Source organism: Pagrus pagrus, assembly GCF_965226575.1.
Source record: "Pagrus pagrus genome assembly, chromosome: 9".
Classification (NCBI taxonomy): Eukaryota; Metazoa; Chordata; class Actinopteri; order Spariformes; family Sparidae; genus Pagrus; species Pagrus pagrus.
Window position 1 is genome coordinate 23,817,395 of NC_140193.1, and position 17,211 is coordinate 23,834,605.

A 17,211-nucleotide genomic window follows, 5' to 3' on the forward strand; every position below is an offset into this window, starting at 1 on the left:
GATATCGTTGATTCTGTCAGTGAAGCCCTCTTTACAGAAAATATTTGTCTACCTTTGAATGTAAAACTGCCAGATTATTGACATAGCTTTCTAAATTTCACCAATTTCTGTCATAGGCACAATTTCAGGGAGGGCTGTCGTTTCAGTTTTAAAAACAAAGTATTTTTCGGGTCTTAGCGTTAGTTTCAGATATTAATACCATCCAAAAACAAGCCGATGTGCGGTCCTGAAAGCTTCAGTGAGTTTTCATTACTGCACACAGGGAGCTGCTGACCACATTTTATGTAAATCACATTTCCTACAACCAAAATAAATGTTCCCTGAAGACAAAACTCTGAATTCACCCAGTCAGGTCTGACCTTCTGGCCTTGAAAAGTACGGGTTCAGACGAGAGACTCAAAAGTTTAATCTGCTCATCCACACTTAAAACTCTTTGTGGCTTTCCAGCACAGGACTCATGTTAAAAGTCTCAACAACTGAGTGAAAATCAAGGTGAAATTTTGTTTTGTTTTTTATGTTTAATCTTTATTTCCAGACCAGCTCTGCCCATTGTCCTTCGTTGAGGTTGTTTCATTAAAGAGGCCAAAAATCAAAGTCGACATTCTTTCATCGTCTCTTTTAAGTCTGAAAAACTTGGCACAAAGTTTCCTGAACACGCTCCCACTGATCACATAGTTTTGATCACGGCAAAAATGTTTTTCCTGCGCCGTATTTGCATTTTTACATTTCATTAACAAGACTCCAAAACCGGAAGTTGTTTTCATTTGCATCTAAATGCATTTGACCCTCACGCTGGAAATGACAGATAATTATTTTCCCTGAAGTGTTCCTTGTTTGCAGGGCGAGCGGAGCAGAGTACAGAGCCGCGGCAATTGCTCAAACATGTTTTCCAGCACAAATTGCAGTGGTGGGCTGTTTGCTTTTTCATTAACATTCACCCTCTGTCTGATTGCCTTGAATCGGTTAAGCTTTCTCTTCCTTTAAAGCCACCAGGCTGTCAGGACACAGTAAGGCAGGTTTGTCTTTTTACCTGTTCGGCAAGATGAGATGCATTGTGGGAACAGCTTGTTGCATAAGATTAACTGAGATGAGAAGAATGAGATGAGATGAGATGAGATGAGATGAGATGAGATGAGATGAGATGATGCATTCTCATAGTTGCAAATTAGTTGTTCATGAACATGGTTTCAATAAGAGAGGGTTGGATGAGTTGAGATGATTGCTGTGCTTAAGATCACAATCAAAAGTATAATAGTCGAGTTCCAGAAACAACATCTTGTCTTTACTGTGGCATCATCGTTGGCGGGAGTAATCCCAAACATATGTTGTGCAAATGTCCTTATTTGTCAACACACTGAAAATACCTTAATGCTTAGTATTTGGGCAAATGTGGAGAAAATGGTTCATAAAATAGATCAGAGTCAAAGTGCGAGTGGTGTTGTCCGTTAATTTTGTCACACCACACAAACTAGTGTCATACGCACAGCCCAAGATGGCCTCCTTGTCAGTAGCGGGGTCCTTTAGTAAGGTACGAAGTGTCTTCCCTAAATGTATCGGACCTAATTCTCTGTCGAACAGATGTTTTGCAGAGCTACATCAAGAACAGGACGCTCCTGAATGATCTCAAAGCAGAGTGTTGAAAAGGAGAGATAATTTTTGGGACCTTTGCTCCGCCTTAGTCCGGATTAGCATAAACCACTTTGGATGACTGAGGGTGATAAAAAAAAAAGCCACAGAGTAAAGATGTGGAGTGTAACTCTGCACTGTCATAGAGTCACACAAAAGTCTGGCACAGCATCAGAGAAATCGGTTCTAGTTTTTATATAAAAGCTTACATGATATATTTACTTGGGAGCAGTTTCTCTTCCTATGATTTCTCTCAATAACAAAGCGTTGAGTGGCTAACTTTACCAATCTTTTGATTCACTCCCTGTGACAAGAGCAATTAAAATATCACTGTCGACAAACTGAGATGAGGAATATGAATTTGAGACTTCCTGGCGATCTGAGCTAACTAAAGCTAGCAGTCTTGGAATTTACTCTGATGGTCTGTTGGGATGGTTAGCAAACGTTTACTGTTGGCATCTGTTTCAATCCCTCATCTTAATCATATTTGCTTTCCCATTTAGATTTTTTTTGTTTTTTCTAAATGAGCATAACCAACAGTGTGTATGAATACAAGCCAAACGGTATCGACTAAGTTCTCCATGCAGCAGCAGCGGTGGAGTGTGCTGTCTGCAGGGGAGAGCAGCTCAGATAAACAGGCAGCCCGGCTGGAAATAAAACTGTTGTTTGGTCGGGATTATTGATCACATTAATATGCAATGATTATTTTCTCTGGGTGAATTTGTTGTCTAAATACTGGTTTGAAGCTGTGTAATTAAAAAAAGCTTTGAAGAAGACAACAGTAAAGAGATTTGACATTTTAAGAAACATTTGGAAAACAGCTCTAAGTGAAGTGTTTGTTACTCGGCACTTCAATGGAGGACATTTCAAAACGAATTATGGTTTTAAGCCGTGTTTATTTGTACCATATCCACCATGTTGCCGTGGACAAAAAAAGAAAGAAAACAATGATGCATCATTTATATGGGGATGGGTTTTTGTCTTCAAAATGAAGCAGTTCTGATTTTGAAGAAAAAGAGAAAAAAAAAAAGGCGCGTGATAATAGAGTTCATGTGTTCTCAGTGACTGTGGGCACTTCAAAGACTGTTTATGAACATGAACAACTGTCAGTGAGAATAAGAGACGAGACTCTTATGTCTAATGTCATCGCACCATCTGAAGCTGGTCCATCGGGTCGCAGAACAAAGTTTGTTTTCTTTCGCCTTCTGGGAGAAATGTATAGCTCTGGACAACATATAAGGGATCTGATTCTATTTTTAAATAAACATCAGCTATTTATCTGTTTAGTAAAGTAAAGGGGATACTAGATAAAAATACAGAAGTACAGTGCCTGTAGGCATGCAAGCTACTTTATTTATTACATATATTTTCTGCCTGCTAATTAAGCAGGTGTTCACAGTCACAGTCCTGCATTGTTGTTTACCTTCAATGCCACGGAGCGAGGAAGCATTTTTAAATGGTAACCTCCACAGAGAGAATCCACAAATAAAAGAGCACAATCTCCATTTAATTATTAAAATTAGCTGAATAAAGGAATACATAGATTTTGTATTTTAAAGCATGTGATTGTGGTAAAAGTCTCCTCATGCTTTGTGTTTTATGTTGTGGAATATTTGATTTTAGTGAATCTCAGTTTAATCTCAAGTCAATTCAGTACATTTATTCAAAGCCAACATGTGTCTTGTCGTAGGGGCTCTGTTCTCTCTAAGCGTCCCAATAAGCCGTGACATGAGTGTGACAGTGAGCCAGCGTGAACAACGGCAGGACCCTGAAGCTGAAGCAACTAAATGGAATCCAGCCATCGCTCATTATATTTTGTATGTGCTTCTCCTGTTGTGACAAGTCAAAATGTCTCAAATGTTCTTACTTTAATCACAGCAAAGTATGTGAGACTCTTGCTGAAAAAAAATAAATAAAAAAACTACCTAAATAAATTCATTATGTTCTTTATTTACATGAGCTTGTTTGATTATTTTCACTGTGATTAAATTCAGAATATCTCTGACTCGTGTGACCCTGTCTTGTATGAATACGACAGAGAGAGAGACAGACAGCGGGGGAACAAGAGGAGGACAAGGAAATGCTCGGGTCAGAAATACTTTGAGCCCACTGGATGGAGCTGCAACGACACTCGGCAACAGAGGAACCCACTGTAACCAGAGCTAACCAGAGGATTAAAGCACAAACCAAAACATTCAGCTCTGAATGCTGCCACCGTGCACATATTCCATATCTCTTACTACATCTGTTGTTTAAGTTACTGCACTTATTTTAAAGTAGAATGAATCGTAATGTGTGTATGCAATAAATTAGTGAGATGGAGGTTGATAAGAGGTAGAAAAAGTCAAGATTAAAGTGAAATTATTCTTAATTTTTTTGTTTTTCATTTGTGACAGTGTTTCAAGTCTCTGTATTTACAGATGAAGCTGATACATTTAGTCATAATGACTCCAAATTGATGGGACATTACACCGCAATAAGACAGAAAATGTTGTGTTTTTACAAGATAACACACTTGGATTACAACAACACAAGCCCAGAACGCTTCATCTGAAAATAAACTGCTAATGAGTGTAACATAAACGGCTGAACGGAATGTGAACTTAATGCCCGCCTTTTTTTATTCCTTCTTTCTTCAATTTTCTAAGTTTGAATTCTTGACACTTTCCACCTCCACTGCAAAAAAAAAAAGAAGGACAAAGTGTTGACCCAGACTTAAAATGTTAGTTTTAATATAGTTTTGCACTGTTGATGACTCCAGATACATTTATGAGCATTAGCCAACAAAGCAAACCCGAGTCTAGCCCAAACAAACTGGGATGAAAGGCGGCCTTTGATCCCCGGCCGACCGGAGTGACTTCAGCACTTCAGCTCGATTGTTTTCAGCTGAGGTTTCTCTGGGTGGCTTCACTTCAAGCTACAACTGAAACTGCCCGAGCAGGATTTACTCGGGATTTAAGAGCCACAAAGTTGGCTCTCCAAAAAAACTCTCAGCTAAACCAAATAAACGCTTATTTTCTGAGTCGCTGCTAGCAGCCCTTCCAGTTGTTGTGATATAGAATGACAAAAGCTCCAACTTCATGTCTTTGTGCTGAATATTCGCCGTCTTCTCAGGCCTGCGCTGTCACTTCACACCACTGCTGGCTTTGCGTTGAGGCTACGACAGCTCACATTCCGTCTGATCATAGTTGTGTGTGACATTTCAAAGAGGATTATGAGAATGAAATGTGATAAAAACTATTTCCACGTGACCCCTGAGCACTTGACCTCTGATGGGCTAGTGCAGCGTAGCACCGAGGCTCAGACCTCGGGGACTGTTCTGCAGTCCGTGCGAGGTAATTGCAACAAAACTATTATTTAACAAAAAAATGTTAAAGTCTGGATGACAAAGAATGTGTTCTGATTCTCTTCCAACGCATTCAGAAAGAAGAAAACACTAATCAGCAATAAAACCAGATGTAATACACACACTCCCACACACACACACACACACACACACACTCCTCTCCCCTATTAATATATTATTGTGTATTTGTTACTTGTGGCCAACACAAACAGAGTTATGTGCCTGAACATGTTGACAAAGCAGCCATGGCTCATTGGCGGTTGATGGATGGCCGTGTGCGCCATGCTAATTATTAGTCCGCATAAAAGGATGCTGTTATTTCCAGACCTGGCCCAGCAGGTCCCAGCCGGAGGGGTCACTGGGTAAATACGGAGCCATCAGTCTGCGACTATATCACTCAATCTTGATGTATGAGCAAAGAGGTACAAATTAAACGCGCGGCGACCTTCTAGGGGGTGCTGCACTCAACAGGACGCCATTTGGGCTAATTCCTGCATGGGGCTCAGACAATAGGCCACTATACCACATGGTGTAATTACTTTGTGTACACACATCTGGAATTAAGCTCCCAGTGGAAGCTAATACACTTGAAAAGAAGAAAAAAGGGGCCAAGCAATTTTAAATGTGCAAAATTTAGTGTGTGTGGGAGGAACAAGTGTGTTTGTGCATGCATGTATGTGTGTGTGTGTAATGTGTGTGTGTGTGGCGGTGAGCGGGAGGTTGACTTCAAATGTAGATGCTGATGTACATAGGCTAACTCTTGACCTTCGCATGTCATCTGCTCAAAGTTAATCATTGCCGTTGAAACAAGGAGAAAAGATCCTCTTTGAGCATCGAGCTCAAAGCAGATTACATGTCATATATGCAGTATCCCTCAAATCTCTTCCTCGCCTTCTATTTTTCCCTCTACACTTAAAGGCCTCCCACTCAGGTTACAGCCATCTTGCTTCTATTTGACGACGCCGCGGCCCCCACTTTCCATACCAATCCTATCTGTGTCATTTTGACGAACACAGGCGGGGAGATGGACCATGTAGGGGGGCTCCAGATTCTCGCTGCATCTGGATTTTATAGCAGCTCAATTTTCCGTGCCGATGCGCCGCTCAGATTGGATGTGATGAGCTGGGCCGGCCGACATGGAGTGTATATGTGAATGTCAAGTCGAGGCTGATATTGATATTGATCCACAGGTTGAGACAGTTGGTGAGCACGAGCACGCAGAGAGCACGAATCTGCATCAGGACATTAGGGAGAGGGATTAACTCTGACTGCTGTTATCATCTTGAAAATGTGGTTAGTTCTGTTTTAGCAAGTCATTTACAGGGATTATCGTCTTGTTTGTGTTTACTCCCGCTTGCTTTACTTTGTGCATGTGCAGCTTAACAAGTTGCAAAATCACCTTAAAACTCAAGTACAAATATTTATAACTTTATTGATAGTTTACTTGTACAAGATGTACATTCATATTTTGTGAATCAAAAGGGGAAAAAACAAACTGTACGATGATTCATGTTTAGGCATGCTTGCATATGAAATGATAATCATTTTTAATGGGTACAACAAATTCCATGGAGTATTGTTCAGTTCAACCATCCCTGAAATGTTTGTAAACTCGGACACGCTACATTTTTTTTTTTTTTTTTAGGCAAACAATGCACTACAGCCACACCTCCTAATTCAAATTGAACACTTAAAAAAACATACAAAAATAAATGCAAAGCCATGTAAAAATGTACACTTGTAGTTCAACTATTTCATCTTTCATAAACTTTCAGACAAAATAATAATAAATAAAACACCAATATGTTTAATTTAAAATGGAGACATAGATAAACGATTCTAAATGGAGGTCTGTGAACAGAGAGAAATGTTTTTTGGAGACTGTTAGAGGTACGTAGATCTCGAACAGATCTACATGTTTAGCGCAGCTCTGACAGCAGTGTTGAAAAGTAAAAAAAAAAAAAAATCATCTTTGAAATCCAAAACAAGCCCAATGTTCTGCTGTTGTCTGGATAAATTTGTAAAAATACAGTCTGAATTATTTGGAAATGAATGATGGAAATGTCACATATAACATGCAGAATTAAGCTAATCATATTGTAAACAACTGCTTGGTTTGGATTAAAATGCTGATCATGAACACTCCAACATCCGAAATACTCTCTAATGTTAGATTTTTTTTAAATCGTTTCCGAACCCGACCCTAATTTCTGCAGCATCCAAAAATGTGCTCATGTTTTCCTCAACAAGAGACGACTGCAGCAGGATGTGTACAAAACTGCTTGAATACACAGGCGGTGTTACGTTGGATATGGCACCTGGTGATGAGTGACTTTCCTCGAACTCAACAAAATAAACGCTGCTGTAGATAAACTGGTGTGTTTGGCAAAGAAATTCAACACTCTGACAGTGCATGAGAAAGAGAAAGAGAACAGAAGAACCATTGGGTCTCTTTATCGTTGAGGATTAACTGCTAGCTGTTTTTACTTTTTTGCTATTTACAGTATTGCACTTAAACTGCACACCATTGCATTTCAGTTTGACTGATGCTTTCTTCTTATTTTCAGAATTACAAAAAAGAAAAGAGAAGAAGAAGAAAAAAAAAAAACGCATGTATACCCTTTATCCAAGATAATGTCCTTTTTGCTGATCACATGACAATATCAAATCCCCCTCCCCCTTTTTAATGAGTAAAGTAGTATCTGCTTGTAGTGCCATTTGTAAAACACCCACATACAAGACCTGAAGTGCAAAGGCTATCTTCACTTCTTTACCCGGGATACAACACAATAAACAGAAAGAAATAAAGACAAGAGGGAGAGAGCACGTCGTGAGGAGAAACGTCTCGCCGACACATGCCCAGCAACACAGAGGAACATCTGCAGCAAAGGAAAAATGAGCTGTTGCTTTTGTTACAGCACGAGTCCTTAAGAAGAAGGGTATCAAACTGTAATGGAGACCTTTGTAGGTGTAGAGAGGGGGGTCGTGGGCATGTAGAATGGCAGTGTTAAAAACAGCTGTCGAGCGTGTATGTCAGGTGTGAATAGAGGCCAGTCCCACAACGCTCCTCCATTAGAGCTCATGCACTTGGCAGCAGCAGGGAACACAGTGGTTGGAGACAAATATGGCCTTTTTTTCATGTTTTCTTTTTTCTTCGTTTTTCTAGGGTGAGGGCGGGGAGGGTTGGAGTGTAAAGGTGAGAGCTGTTCCAATGCCTCGGTGAGGTGGTGTTTGGGTCTTTTTCCCCCCATGCTCAACCCCTCTGCATTGTCAACATGGCGACAGCCAGCGTCAGCGAGGCTCAGCTTTTGGCCCTGCTGCTGCCCTGCCAGTTTGTTCTAACATCTTCTGGTCTGACGGGCCCCGGCCCGGCCCTCAGACAGACATCCACATGTGTTTGTACGGTCCTTGGGATGTGATCTGTGCCTGGAGTGGACTGAGCCACTGGCCCCGCAGAAGTCCTGCCTGTTGGGGCGAAAAGTAAAAGGTGATTTCATTGGTATTTAATTACCGTTCTCTACAAGTGGTTTGTTTTGGCAGCTGGTTTTGTGACAATTTTCTCGCTCCCTCCTTTTTTTTATTTTCTTCCTCCACTGTTCTCCCCCCTTTTCTCTCTCACACACACTCTCTCTCCCCCCTTCTCTGTATGTGTTCCTCTCTTTCATTCTCACTCAGTGTTTTTGTTTAGTTTAGTTTTAGCTGTGAGTGTCACGGCCCTTTCACAGGCTCAGTCTTGTGTGAGAGGCGATTATGGGCATCAGGCGAGCGGAGGGGCAGCCCGGTGGGGTCAGAGTCCCAGAGCCTCGGCGTGTTTTCTTGCCTTGAGTCGCAGGTCGGCGATGCTCGAGTTCTTGCTGTTGCTTTTGGCAGCCGCCGCCACAGCCGCTGCCGCAGAGGCCGAGTCGGCAAGCGATGCGATTGGTAGTCCGAAGGGAGGGGGCGGGAACATCAGGTAGGGAGCGTGAGCGGCCAGGTGAGGGTGCAGGTGGGGGTGGGAGTGGGTGACCCCGTCCAACTGGAGCTGGGCTTGGACCTGCAGAAGAGCGAAACGCAAAGTTAGTGAGCGTGGGCGCCTCCGGCCGTGTGTGTGTGTGTGTGTGTGTGAGGATTTAGGTTTCACAGTCTGACACTATTAAATTCCACCTCAAATTTTACCCCCTCAAAGCTGTTGCTTACAGTGTGTTTTCTAAGAAAATAGTTAAGGGCTGCACTCTGCGCTTTAGCCCTTTTTTCATGTCAGCTATTCTACAAGTTAATGAATCATACATTGCTCTCAGACACCACATCCAATTTAATCGTCTAGAATCAAAGTCTTTCTAGGACCCAGAACAGATTTGTTTAATTCAGACTGAGGACTCGGTTATACCCTTGGAAATATGCAGTCTTGTTATCCTGATTATGTATTCAATTGCATAAATAAACAATTTTGCACTAAAAAGATATTCACATATTTGGAGTTATAAATATTTATCCAGACATATTCCTGAGTCAAGGGAAAAAAAGAAACCATAAGGAGCATAGAATATCAGTTTTCACATTCTTGGCAATTATTTTATAAGAAGTAGGTGAAAATTAAGCATCCACTCACTTCAGAGGGAGCAGGCTGAGCCTGTTGCCATTTCTCATGTGTTTCAAACGCCACAGGAAGAAGTGGGAAAACTCAAGTATTTCATGCTTTCTTCTCCAACCAAAATAGAAGCATTGCGAGTCAAAGTTTTAGCCCGACTAAATGTTATTTTTTACGCTTTCCCTCCTTTCATATCTGCCTAAAAATACTGAAAATGACTTAAGTTGTTAAATGAAAGGGAAAATTAATTTGAACCGCAAATTTATGGTTGCTCGGCAGCGCTGCAGTGGCATCCAAACAAAACCTCCTGCAAACAACAAGCGTTTCCACATATCTCATTTACCAACAAACTGTAGCTGCGGCTGATCATTTCCAAATGTATCATGCAATTACCTCTGATTCAAGTAGTGGAAACTTGATTTTGTGGAGCGTTTGGGGGACATAACAGAATCTGATCCACTCCTGACAAAACAGGTGGTGGACATTTGACGTGCCTTTGCGTTTGGGTGTGTGTGTCATATTTAAATCCTCACACACACTCGCAGTTTGCACAGTCTTTTGTTTATCAAGATGGTTTTGACTGTTTTTCTTTACTTGTTTGTTGATACTGAAGAAAGGATGAGAAGCTTTCGGGCCAGATTCAACCCTCAGACCTTGCGGTTACAAGTCCTGCACCTCACCCAACCAACCAGCACCCATTCACTCGTTTTAAATGCGGATTCTGCATTGTACTATCAGCGCAGCCCCTGTGCGTGCTGCCTGTTTCAACCTCAAACAGCGAGCCTATCTCGGTACGCTGGGCCTCAAGCCTCCACCCCTGCCAGTGCAGCTCAACGCCAATATCCATCAGAGCCCACTCCATTCCCCGCTTTCATCATCTCTTTTATGTGCTCGCGCCTGCCGCACTGTTGGCTTAATTAGGCCGCTTGCATTTCACGAGGGTCAAGCAGACAACACGGCAGCCGGGACGCAAACAGATAGCAGCAGATCAGATGTCTGTCCACCTCTCCTCTCCCTGTACGGCCTGAACCTCTCCACACAGTCAGGAGGTGAAAGGTGCACCGAGGTCTGCGCTGCTCCCTCCCTCTCCAACACACACACATAGTCTCTCATCACTTGCATCTGATAGCTGCACATGGCCTATAGATTCATCTGAGTGTACAAATATAGAAGGCCTGCTTTGCCTCTGATCGCACCACAACAGCTACATGCATGAGGCTCCACCTAGCTCACTGTGACCTTTAGATCTCTCACCACTGCATTATAAGATGCTGAGTAATCATCCTTTTTCTACATTTTTGACTTTTCTCCATTTAATTCCGCCTAAGTTCCTCTTCCCAGATTGGATGTTACATATCACACGTTTACATTTTTTTCAAGCATTGTCAGCTCACACAAGAACATGGCCTACCTGTTGGAAGGGCATCCGGAGGGCACCCATATTGACATAGGGCGCTACTCTGCACGCGTCGAGGTGACTGCCGCTGCCCAGAATAACACCTGGAGAGAAGGGAAAGATGTCTGTCAGACAGCCAGACAGTTGTTGTTATGTGAGATGGGGAGGTCAAAGGTTTTTTCTTTTTTCAGTTTAAAAACGGTGTCAAATTGTCAAACTAAAAATAACTACGGAAAAAAAGGAAAATATAAATAAGATCATTCAAAGGGTTATTAAAAAAAAAAAGCAACATTTACCTTTGTGCATCTGGTTTTCTTGTTTTCGACATTTTGCTCTTCTGTTCTGAAACCAGACCTACAATTGAAAAAGCAAATGACTTTAAAGAAAACAAACTAAATTGAGTTTTTAAGCACAAAAAAAGTCATTAATGTCCTTTTAATTTTAATATCAGATGCTTTTTTAACAAAATTATAATTTATGGACAGGACACCTATTTGTAACCAATAAAAATAAATATTATGGGTAGGTAACATATGAGCAAATTAAATCATATTTAGCTGTGGATATAAAAAACAATAACTGTAAATTGTAAGTGAAAAATAAAGATTCATTTGTAGTCTATAAACAATGTTTTATCTATAGGATACAAATAAAGTGCTATGCATATGAATACAGTTTTTCATATGGGATTAAATAAAGCCGGAAAACATTGAACAAAAGAAAAAGAGAAAGAACATAAATAGTCTATACACAGGAAACAAAAGCACAAGCTCCTATAAATATGATAATCAGCTTCACAGTGAATTTTTAAAGGGACATTATGTTGGAGCATAAAATACAAAAATGATCATAGACTGACTGAGCTGCCACAGCCTCACAGACACTGTAGTAATATTATAAGAATCTTATGAGGAGATAAAAAAAATAAAATAATAAAATAATAAAAGAAGGACCTTCGTTAAGCACCGTCCAATTTGCTGCCTGTCTTTGAAGCAGCAGGCTGCAGGCTACGGCCTATTGTTAATCACCATCAACCTAATTTGCCTCGGTGAATAACATCATCTCCCCTCCCCTCCGACCCCCGCAACGATTATCATTTACAGATGCGAAATTAGCGGCTGGTCGCGGACCACAGAGGGCGCAGACTGATGATGATCATCATCATCATCATCACCATCAGTCTCAAGGTGCCGCGCGGAGCCATTTTGAGCTGCGTGGATCGGCGTGTCGATGGGAGCGCAACAACAGGCCGGTCCATCAAGTGTCCATCAGAGACTGGAGACACGCGGCAGAGGAGGAAAAGTGACCTGAGAATAAAAAACTGAGCCTACAGATATTCTATATAAAAGGGATATTTTCAAAATAAAATATGAGATTTGGAAAGCACAGCTGTACGGTGTTTGTTTATTTTTATCAATGAAATTACATTATTATTATTATTATTATTATTATTATTATTACAAATACATAAATAAAGACACTCACTATAAATGGTCGTGAATGTATAGGCGGTGTGTTATCAGCTGTGCAGCGGTAAATGACGGTCGAAAAGGTGTTTGTGAGAATCCCAGGTGATTTTGCATAGACGCACAGTAATCCCTCAGATAAATCAAGGCTAATATTAGACGGGCCCGAGATCAATTCCAATTACGTGCCAGTATGTTAAGCAAAGTGAACTACACTGGTTCAGACAGTTATTTCTTCATTAAGGGCCACTCAATGATGCGCTTCACAAATACCCTAATCTCATTTCCTTTTTGATTTTTTAATAGAGACAGTGAATAATGACATTTAATTTAGCAGCGCGCCAGAAACCCAAAGATATTAGTCCTAACCGAATTACTGCCTGCTCCTCACCAAGCTCTCATAACTTTCAATTAGATTCATTGACAGCTGCTCGGAGCGCAGGTTCACAGCCTGCAACAGCCCTGCTGCACTTCACTCTCACTAAATCTGGAGGAAACGTGTCCCCGTGCGTAAAACGGGCCCAAAAATGAGACTTTCCAGATGCTTAATTTTTCACAGGGAGACAATCAAACGCGTTCGGTGCGTTCACGGTCAGAAATGCACGCACAACTCACCATATTTACACCATCAATTATTTCAATAAACTTTATTAGTGGTAGTTGTGATGTTATCCCGTATTAGATCTACTAACGGTAGCTCCAAACGGTAGTCGGTGGGCTTATAAAAGCTCTATGATGGGTCTGATTCATCCGATTAGATGGCTGAACAGCAGCAGAGTTGGGCCAGAATTGAGTTATTTCTAATCTGTTTTTATGGGGACACTACATCAAGCCAATGGCAGATATTACAAAGAAAATGAGGAGGGATACGAGTTGACATAAGAGCGCGTCCCCTGAAGCAGCCATTCAGCCTCTTCATTCATTTTAATCATTGGTTTGGTTGGGATTTTTCCTCAGGTCCCCCATGGCTGCTGGGATCGTAGGAGTGCGCAGGCTGCTGGCTGCACAGGCCTGCTGCTGCTGCAGGTTCAGGAGGTTGATACATCCCGGCTGACTTACAGCATCCTACGACTGTTTGAGAGCACTGACGTCTCTGGAGCTGAGGGCCTTTTTCTTAATCTTTATTTTAACTGCTTGCCAGTGACAGCACATAAAGGTACACACACTCACACACACACACACACACACTTGATTGATTATTCAGTCTAAATATGAATTCATTTCAATCAGTGAGTGTGCAAATCCTGAAAAATCCGCTGTGATCGTGCAGACGATTTTTTTTTTTTTTTTTTTGCAGAATTTTACCAGCTGTCACAGTGGAGCTGCGACTCCCCTCAGGAATATTAGACACCACGAAGAATGAGAAATAATATTGCAATAAAGTTCAAATAAACCCACCAGTGAGTACCACAGGCGCTTAATAAATCCCAACAGGGATGTTTTAAGCAGATTTTAGATTTAAGGGTGGAAGCTGTGATTTGTGTCCCACGCTCACTCCCTGGTTAGGAGGGCATCCTGCCTGTTCGCTAATGAGCTCTTGACATTTCGCTTTTAATTTGTTTTCCAGGTTGCCGCGCGCACACTCTGGTCTCTTATATCACACATAAAAAAAACGGGGGGGAAAGCTCGTTTTAAACATGTCTGCATGTTGTAAACATGACGTGTAGCCCACGCAGGATTTCTGGCAGTAAATGTCACAAAAACATTATCAGCACCAAACTCTGCTACCTGATTAATAAAGAGGAAAATAAAAGGGGGGCATGATTGTAATTGTTTTATAGGCCAAACGAATAATTTTAAGAATCCATAACATCTTTTGCACGTGGCACTATTTTATTATTTCATGGTCGTGTCCTATTCAGAGCAGTGCGTGACTGATGCATAAAGGTCTGATCACACCATTAACAAAACTCCAACGTGGCCCGTCCACGCCACTAAACACCTCCTGTACAGAAGCTGACGGTATATAGAGCCCAACTAACACCCGAATAATGCTTCAGAACAGCAGGAGCATTGTCACTGACAGATCAGGACAGTGTAAACGCTGCAGGCACGCTCCCGGTCCCTGCAGGAATATTGTGAGGAAAAACATCGATTCTTGTTTGTTGCTCACACAGCAGCCGGTGTTAACGCCGTTTGGAGTCGGATAAGTGAAAGAAAGCAAGAAAGAAAGAAAGAAAGAAAGAAGAAGGAGGAGGAGGAGGAGGAGGAGAAGGAGATCCTCACCTGCACTCTGGCCTCGGACAGTCCCAGCCGCTGGCTCAGCTCCTCTCTCATGAAGGCGTCCGGGTAGTGCGTCTCGTCGAAGAGCCGCTCCAGCTCGTTGAGCTGCTCCAAGGTGAAGTTAGTGCGACTCCTCCGCTGCTTCAGTTTGCCCTGTGCATCCTCGTCCTCCGACTTCACGTCCTCCTTTTTCTCCTTACACTCGTATATCCCTGTTAAACGGCCCCACGGTTGAGAGAAAAGAAAGAGAAGATGCGTTCAAAATGCTGGACTTTACGCACTCCTCACAGTGACACAAACACGCGCCGTCTCGCTCTCTGTCTTACACTCATCACACATGCACATTACTGGCCCCCCCATGGCACACGCTGGGCCCTGTGAGGGGCCTAAGGCCTGGCAATTTTGGCAATAACACACACACACACACACACACACACAGACACACACACACACACACACACACACACACATTACACAGCCTTTCTCTTCGAGAGGGAGAGGCCTGTGGCTGCATTTGCAGCCTCCATAAGTCGGTGTGTAATGTCAGTGCCGTTATAAAAGTAAATCAGTCAATACATGGCATGTAAGCCTATAAGCGATTTAAAGGGCAGAGAATTAAGCCCCGGCTAAACGGACAAGATTTGGGCCTAATTACTCGCTCCGTGAAACAGACTGAGGTTATTTCAGGCTATAAATTAAAAATTAAAAATAAAAAAGTCCGTCCTAACATTTCATTCCAACAGAAACCTTTAGTTTAGATTTACATTAACGCCTTAAAATGTCCTCATGTGCAATAAGCAGCACGGCTGTCAGTACAGAGGCTACCCCGCGTGTGTTACACTGCACTATGTGTGTTATCAGTGTGTTATTATTAGTAACAGACCTGACAACCGCTGTAGTTTCCGGCCTGTTTGCTCACATTTTCTTGTTTGTAGCTCGCTGACGTGAAAGTGTGTTTTTTTTTCCCCCACAGTTGAAAGTCATCCAATATTATACACAATGTTATGTAAAATTCTTATCAAATTAATCCCCCCCACCTCACACACACACACACTCACACACACACAGAATACACAGTCTCTTGCATAAGGCAAAATAATAGAGCACAATGCTGACCCTTTCTTGCTCCTGAGACAGGATAAATATAGAAACGAGTTAAAATTACTCACTAAATGTCTCAAACTGTGCCCACTGCCCACTATATCTGACTGCTGAGTGAAAGGAGGCCTGTTCTGCTGCGAGACTGTACTTTTTATGTAATTGATATATGAAAGGCTTTTGGGAAAAAAGGGGATCCGTTTTTAAGAGTGTTTACTTGCAGTTTTTTTTCTTTCTTTTTCTTTTTTTGCTAATTCACAGGAGCTCAAAGTGTGACTTCTGGGTGCACAATCTACAGGAGCATGACGACCCTACAGCCAATAGATTTTTATAGGGCACTACATCTGATTAGCAGTAAATAAGGCCGAATGTAACAGAAGAAGTTCCCGGGAAATCATGCAATCGCTTCAACAGATAAAAAGAAAGGAATGCTTCCTCTCGGATTACGCAAAATATTTTCGTGCTGGCACAGGATGCGAACTTGCCATTAAAATAAGGCTAAACAGAAAAAAAACAAAAACAAAATTCTGTTATAAAAAATACAAGATAGTGATTTTTTTTTCTTAATGCCAAAGACTGAATGTCTGAAAACAATCATCAAATAGTTAAAGCGCCGATCAGACGAAGGGCCCGCCTCCTGCTATGTAAAATAATCACTGTAACGACAGAATAATGTCTTAACTCTGTAAATGTACCCAAACTAAGAGCGCACCGTTGTGTACACACAACTCTTTTTACGCACGGGTTCGCCACAAAAAAAAAAACAAAAAAAAAACCGTCGCGCCGATACAAGACAACTGAACTTGAGACATTCTCCCAACACAATACGGAGCATTCAAAAAATTAAAATAAAACAAAGCCTCACCCTCTGTCGCCCTCGAAACATTAAACTCCTTCAGTTTGTCCTTTTCCAGCTCGACGTGGTCCTTGAACAGATGCACCGGGCAGTGGTTGCCCTCCGCTATGTCCTGCAGGTTTGTCTCCGGGCTGCCCAGCTCCCTCGCCCTCGTCAAGCCGCTCTCCAAAACTTCCCTGTACGTGATACTCTCTTTGCTGCTCTCCTTGGTTTTCTGATCGAAAGATTTCGACACGAATGCCGTAAGTTCTTCCATGGTCGGCTCTGTGGCTCAGTAGTGGTCCTGGTCGGGGAAATCCACCGTGAATTTGTCGGTGTGTACCTTACCGTCTTCTATATAGTACCAGCACTGCTCACGGATACGCTCTTTTTTGGAGGCTGGCAGCAGCGTTAGATAGAAGGGGTGGAGAGGGAGGTGAGATCACTCCTGCTGTTGTGACTGTGTATTTGAGAGCACACTATTTATACACGGCCACCTCAGCCCAGCCCCCCCACCCCGTCTTCCCCCCGATCTCTGTGTCTTGAGCAATTACAGGCCGGCTCGACTTTGCAGAATTCAACTTTCAGCAGCTTTTTTTTTTTTCTCCTCTTCTTCTTCTTCTTCTTCTCCTTCTTCCTCTTCTTCTTCTTCTT

At 42.1% G+C, this 17,211-nt stretch overlaps 1 protein-coding gene across 3 annotated transcripts; it reads right to left on the reverse strand.

Moving 5' to 3' along the window:
• Nucleotides 1-6,384: 6,384 nt before the first annotated feature.
• Nucleotides 6,385-16,999, reverse strand: shox (shox homeobox). 3 transcript variants are annotated; one of them, XM_084363016.1, is made up of 6 exons: nt 16,588-16,999; nt 14,628-14,836; nt 11,232-11,289; nt 10,951-11,039; nt 8,793-9,005; nt 6,385-8,437 (listed from the first exon to the last, which is right to left on the reverse strand). In XM_084363016.1, exons 1-6 carry the CDS (start codon nt 16,832-16,834, stop codon nt 8,348-8,350), a joined length of 906 nt encoding a protein of 301 aa, XP_084219142.1. In that variant the 5' UTR covers nt 16,835-16,999; the 3' UTR covers nt 6,385-8,347. The 3 variants fall into 3 exon arrangements, with proteins under 3 accessions (XP_084219142.1, XP_084219141.1, XP_084219143.1); XM_084363015.1 differs by having other exon boundaries at nt 10,951-11,060; XM_084363017.1 differs by having other exon boundaries at nt 8,347-9,005; nt 10,951-11,060.
• Between the last annotated feature and the right edge of the window lie 212 nt (nt 17,000-17,211).

Excerpts from the sequence above, each read along its gene's own strand:
- shox (XM_084363015.1), bottom strand. The coding sequence starts at position 16,834 with ATGGAAGAACTTACGGCATTCGTGTCGAAATCTTTCGATCAGAAAACC. Across the intron at positions 14,837-16,587 it reads TGTTTCGAGGGCGACAGAGG|GGATATACGAGTGTAAGGAG; the intron begins GTGAGGCTTTGT and ends GCCGTTTAACAG. Across the intron at positions 9,006-10,950 it reads TCCGGATGCCCTTCCAACAG|GTCCAAGCCCAGCTCCAGTT; the intron begins GTAGGCCATGTT and ends GCTCTTCTGCAG.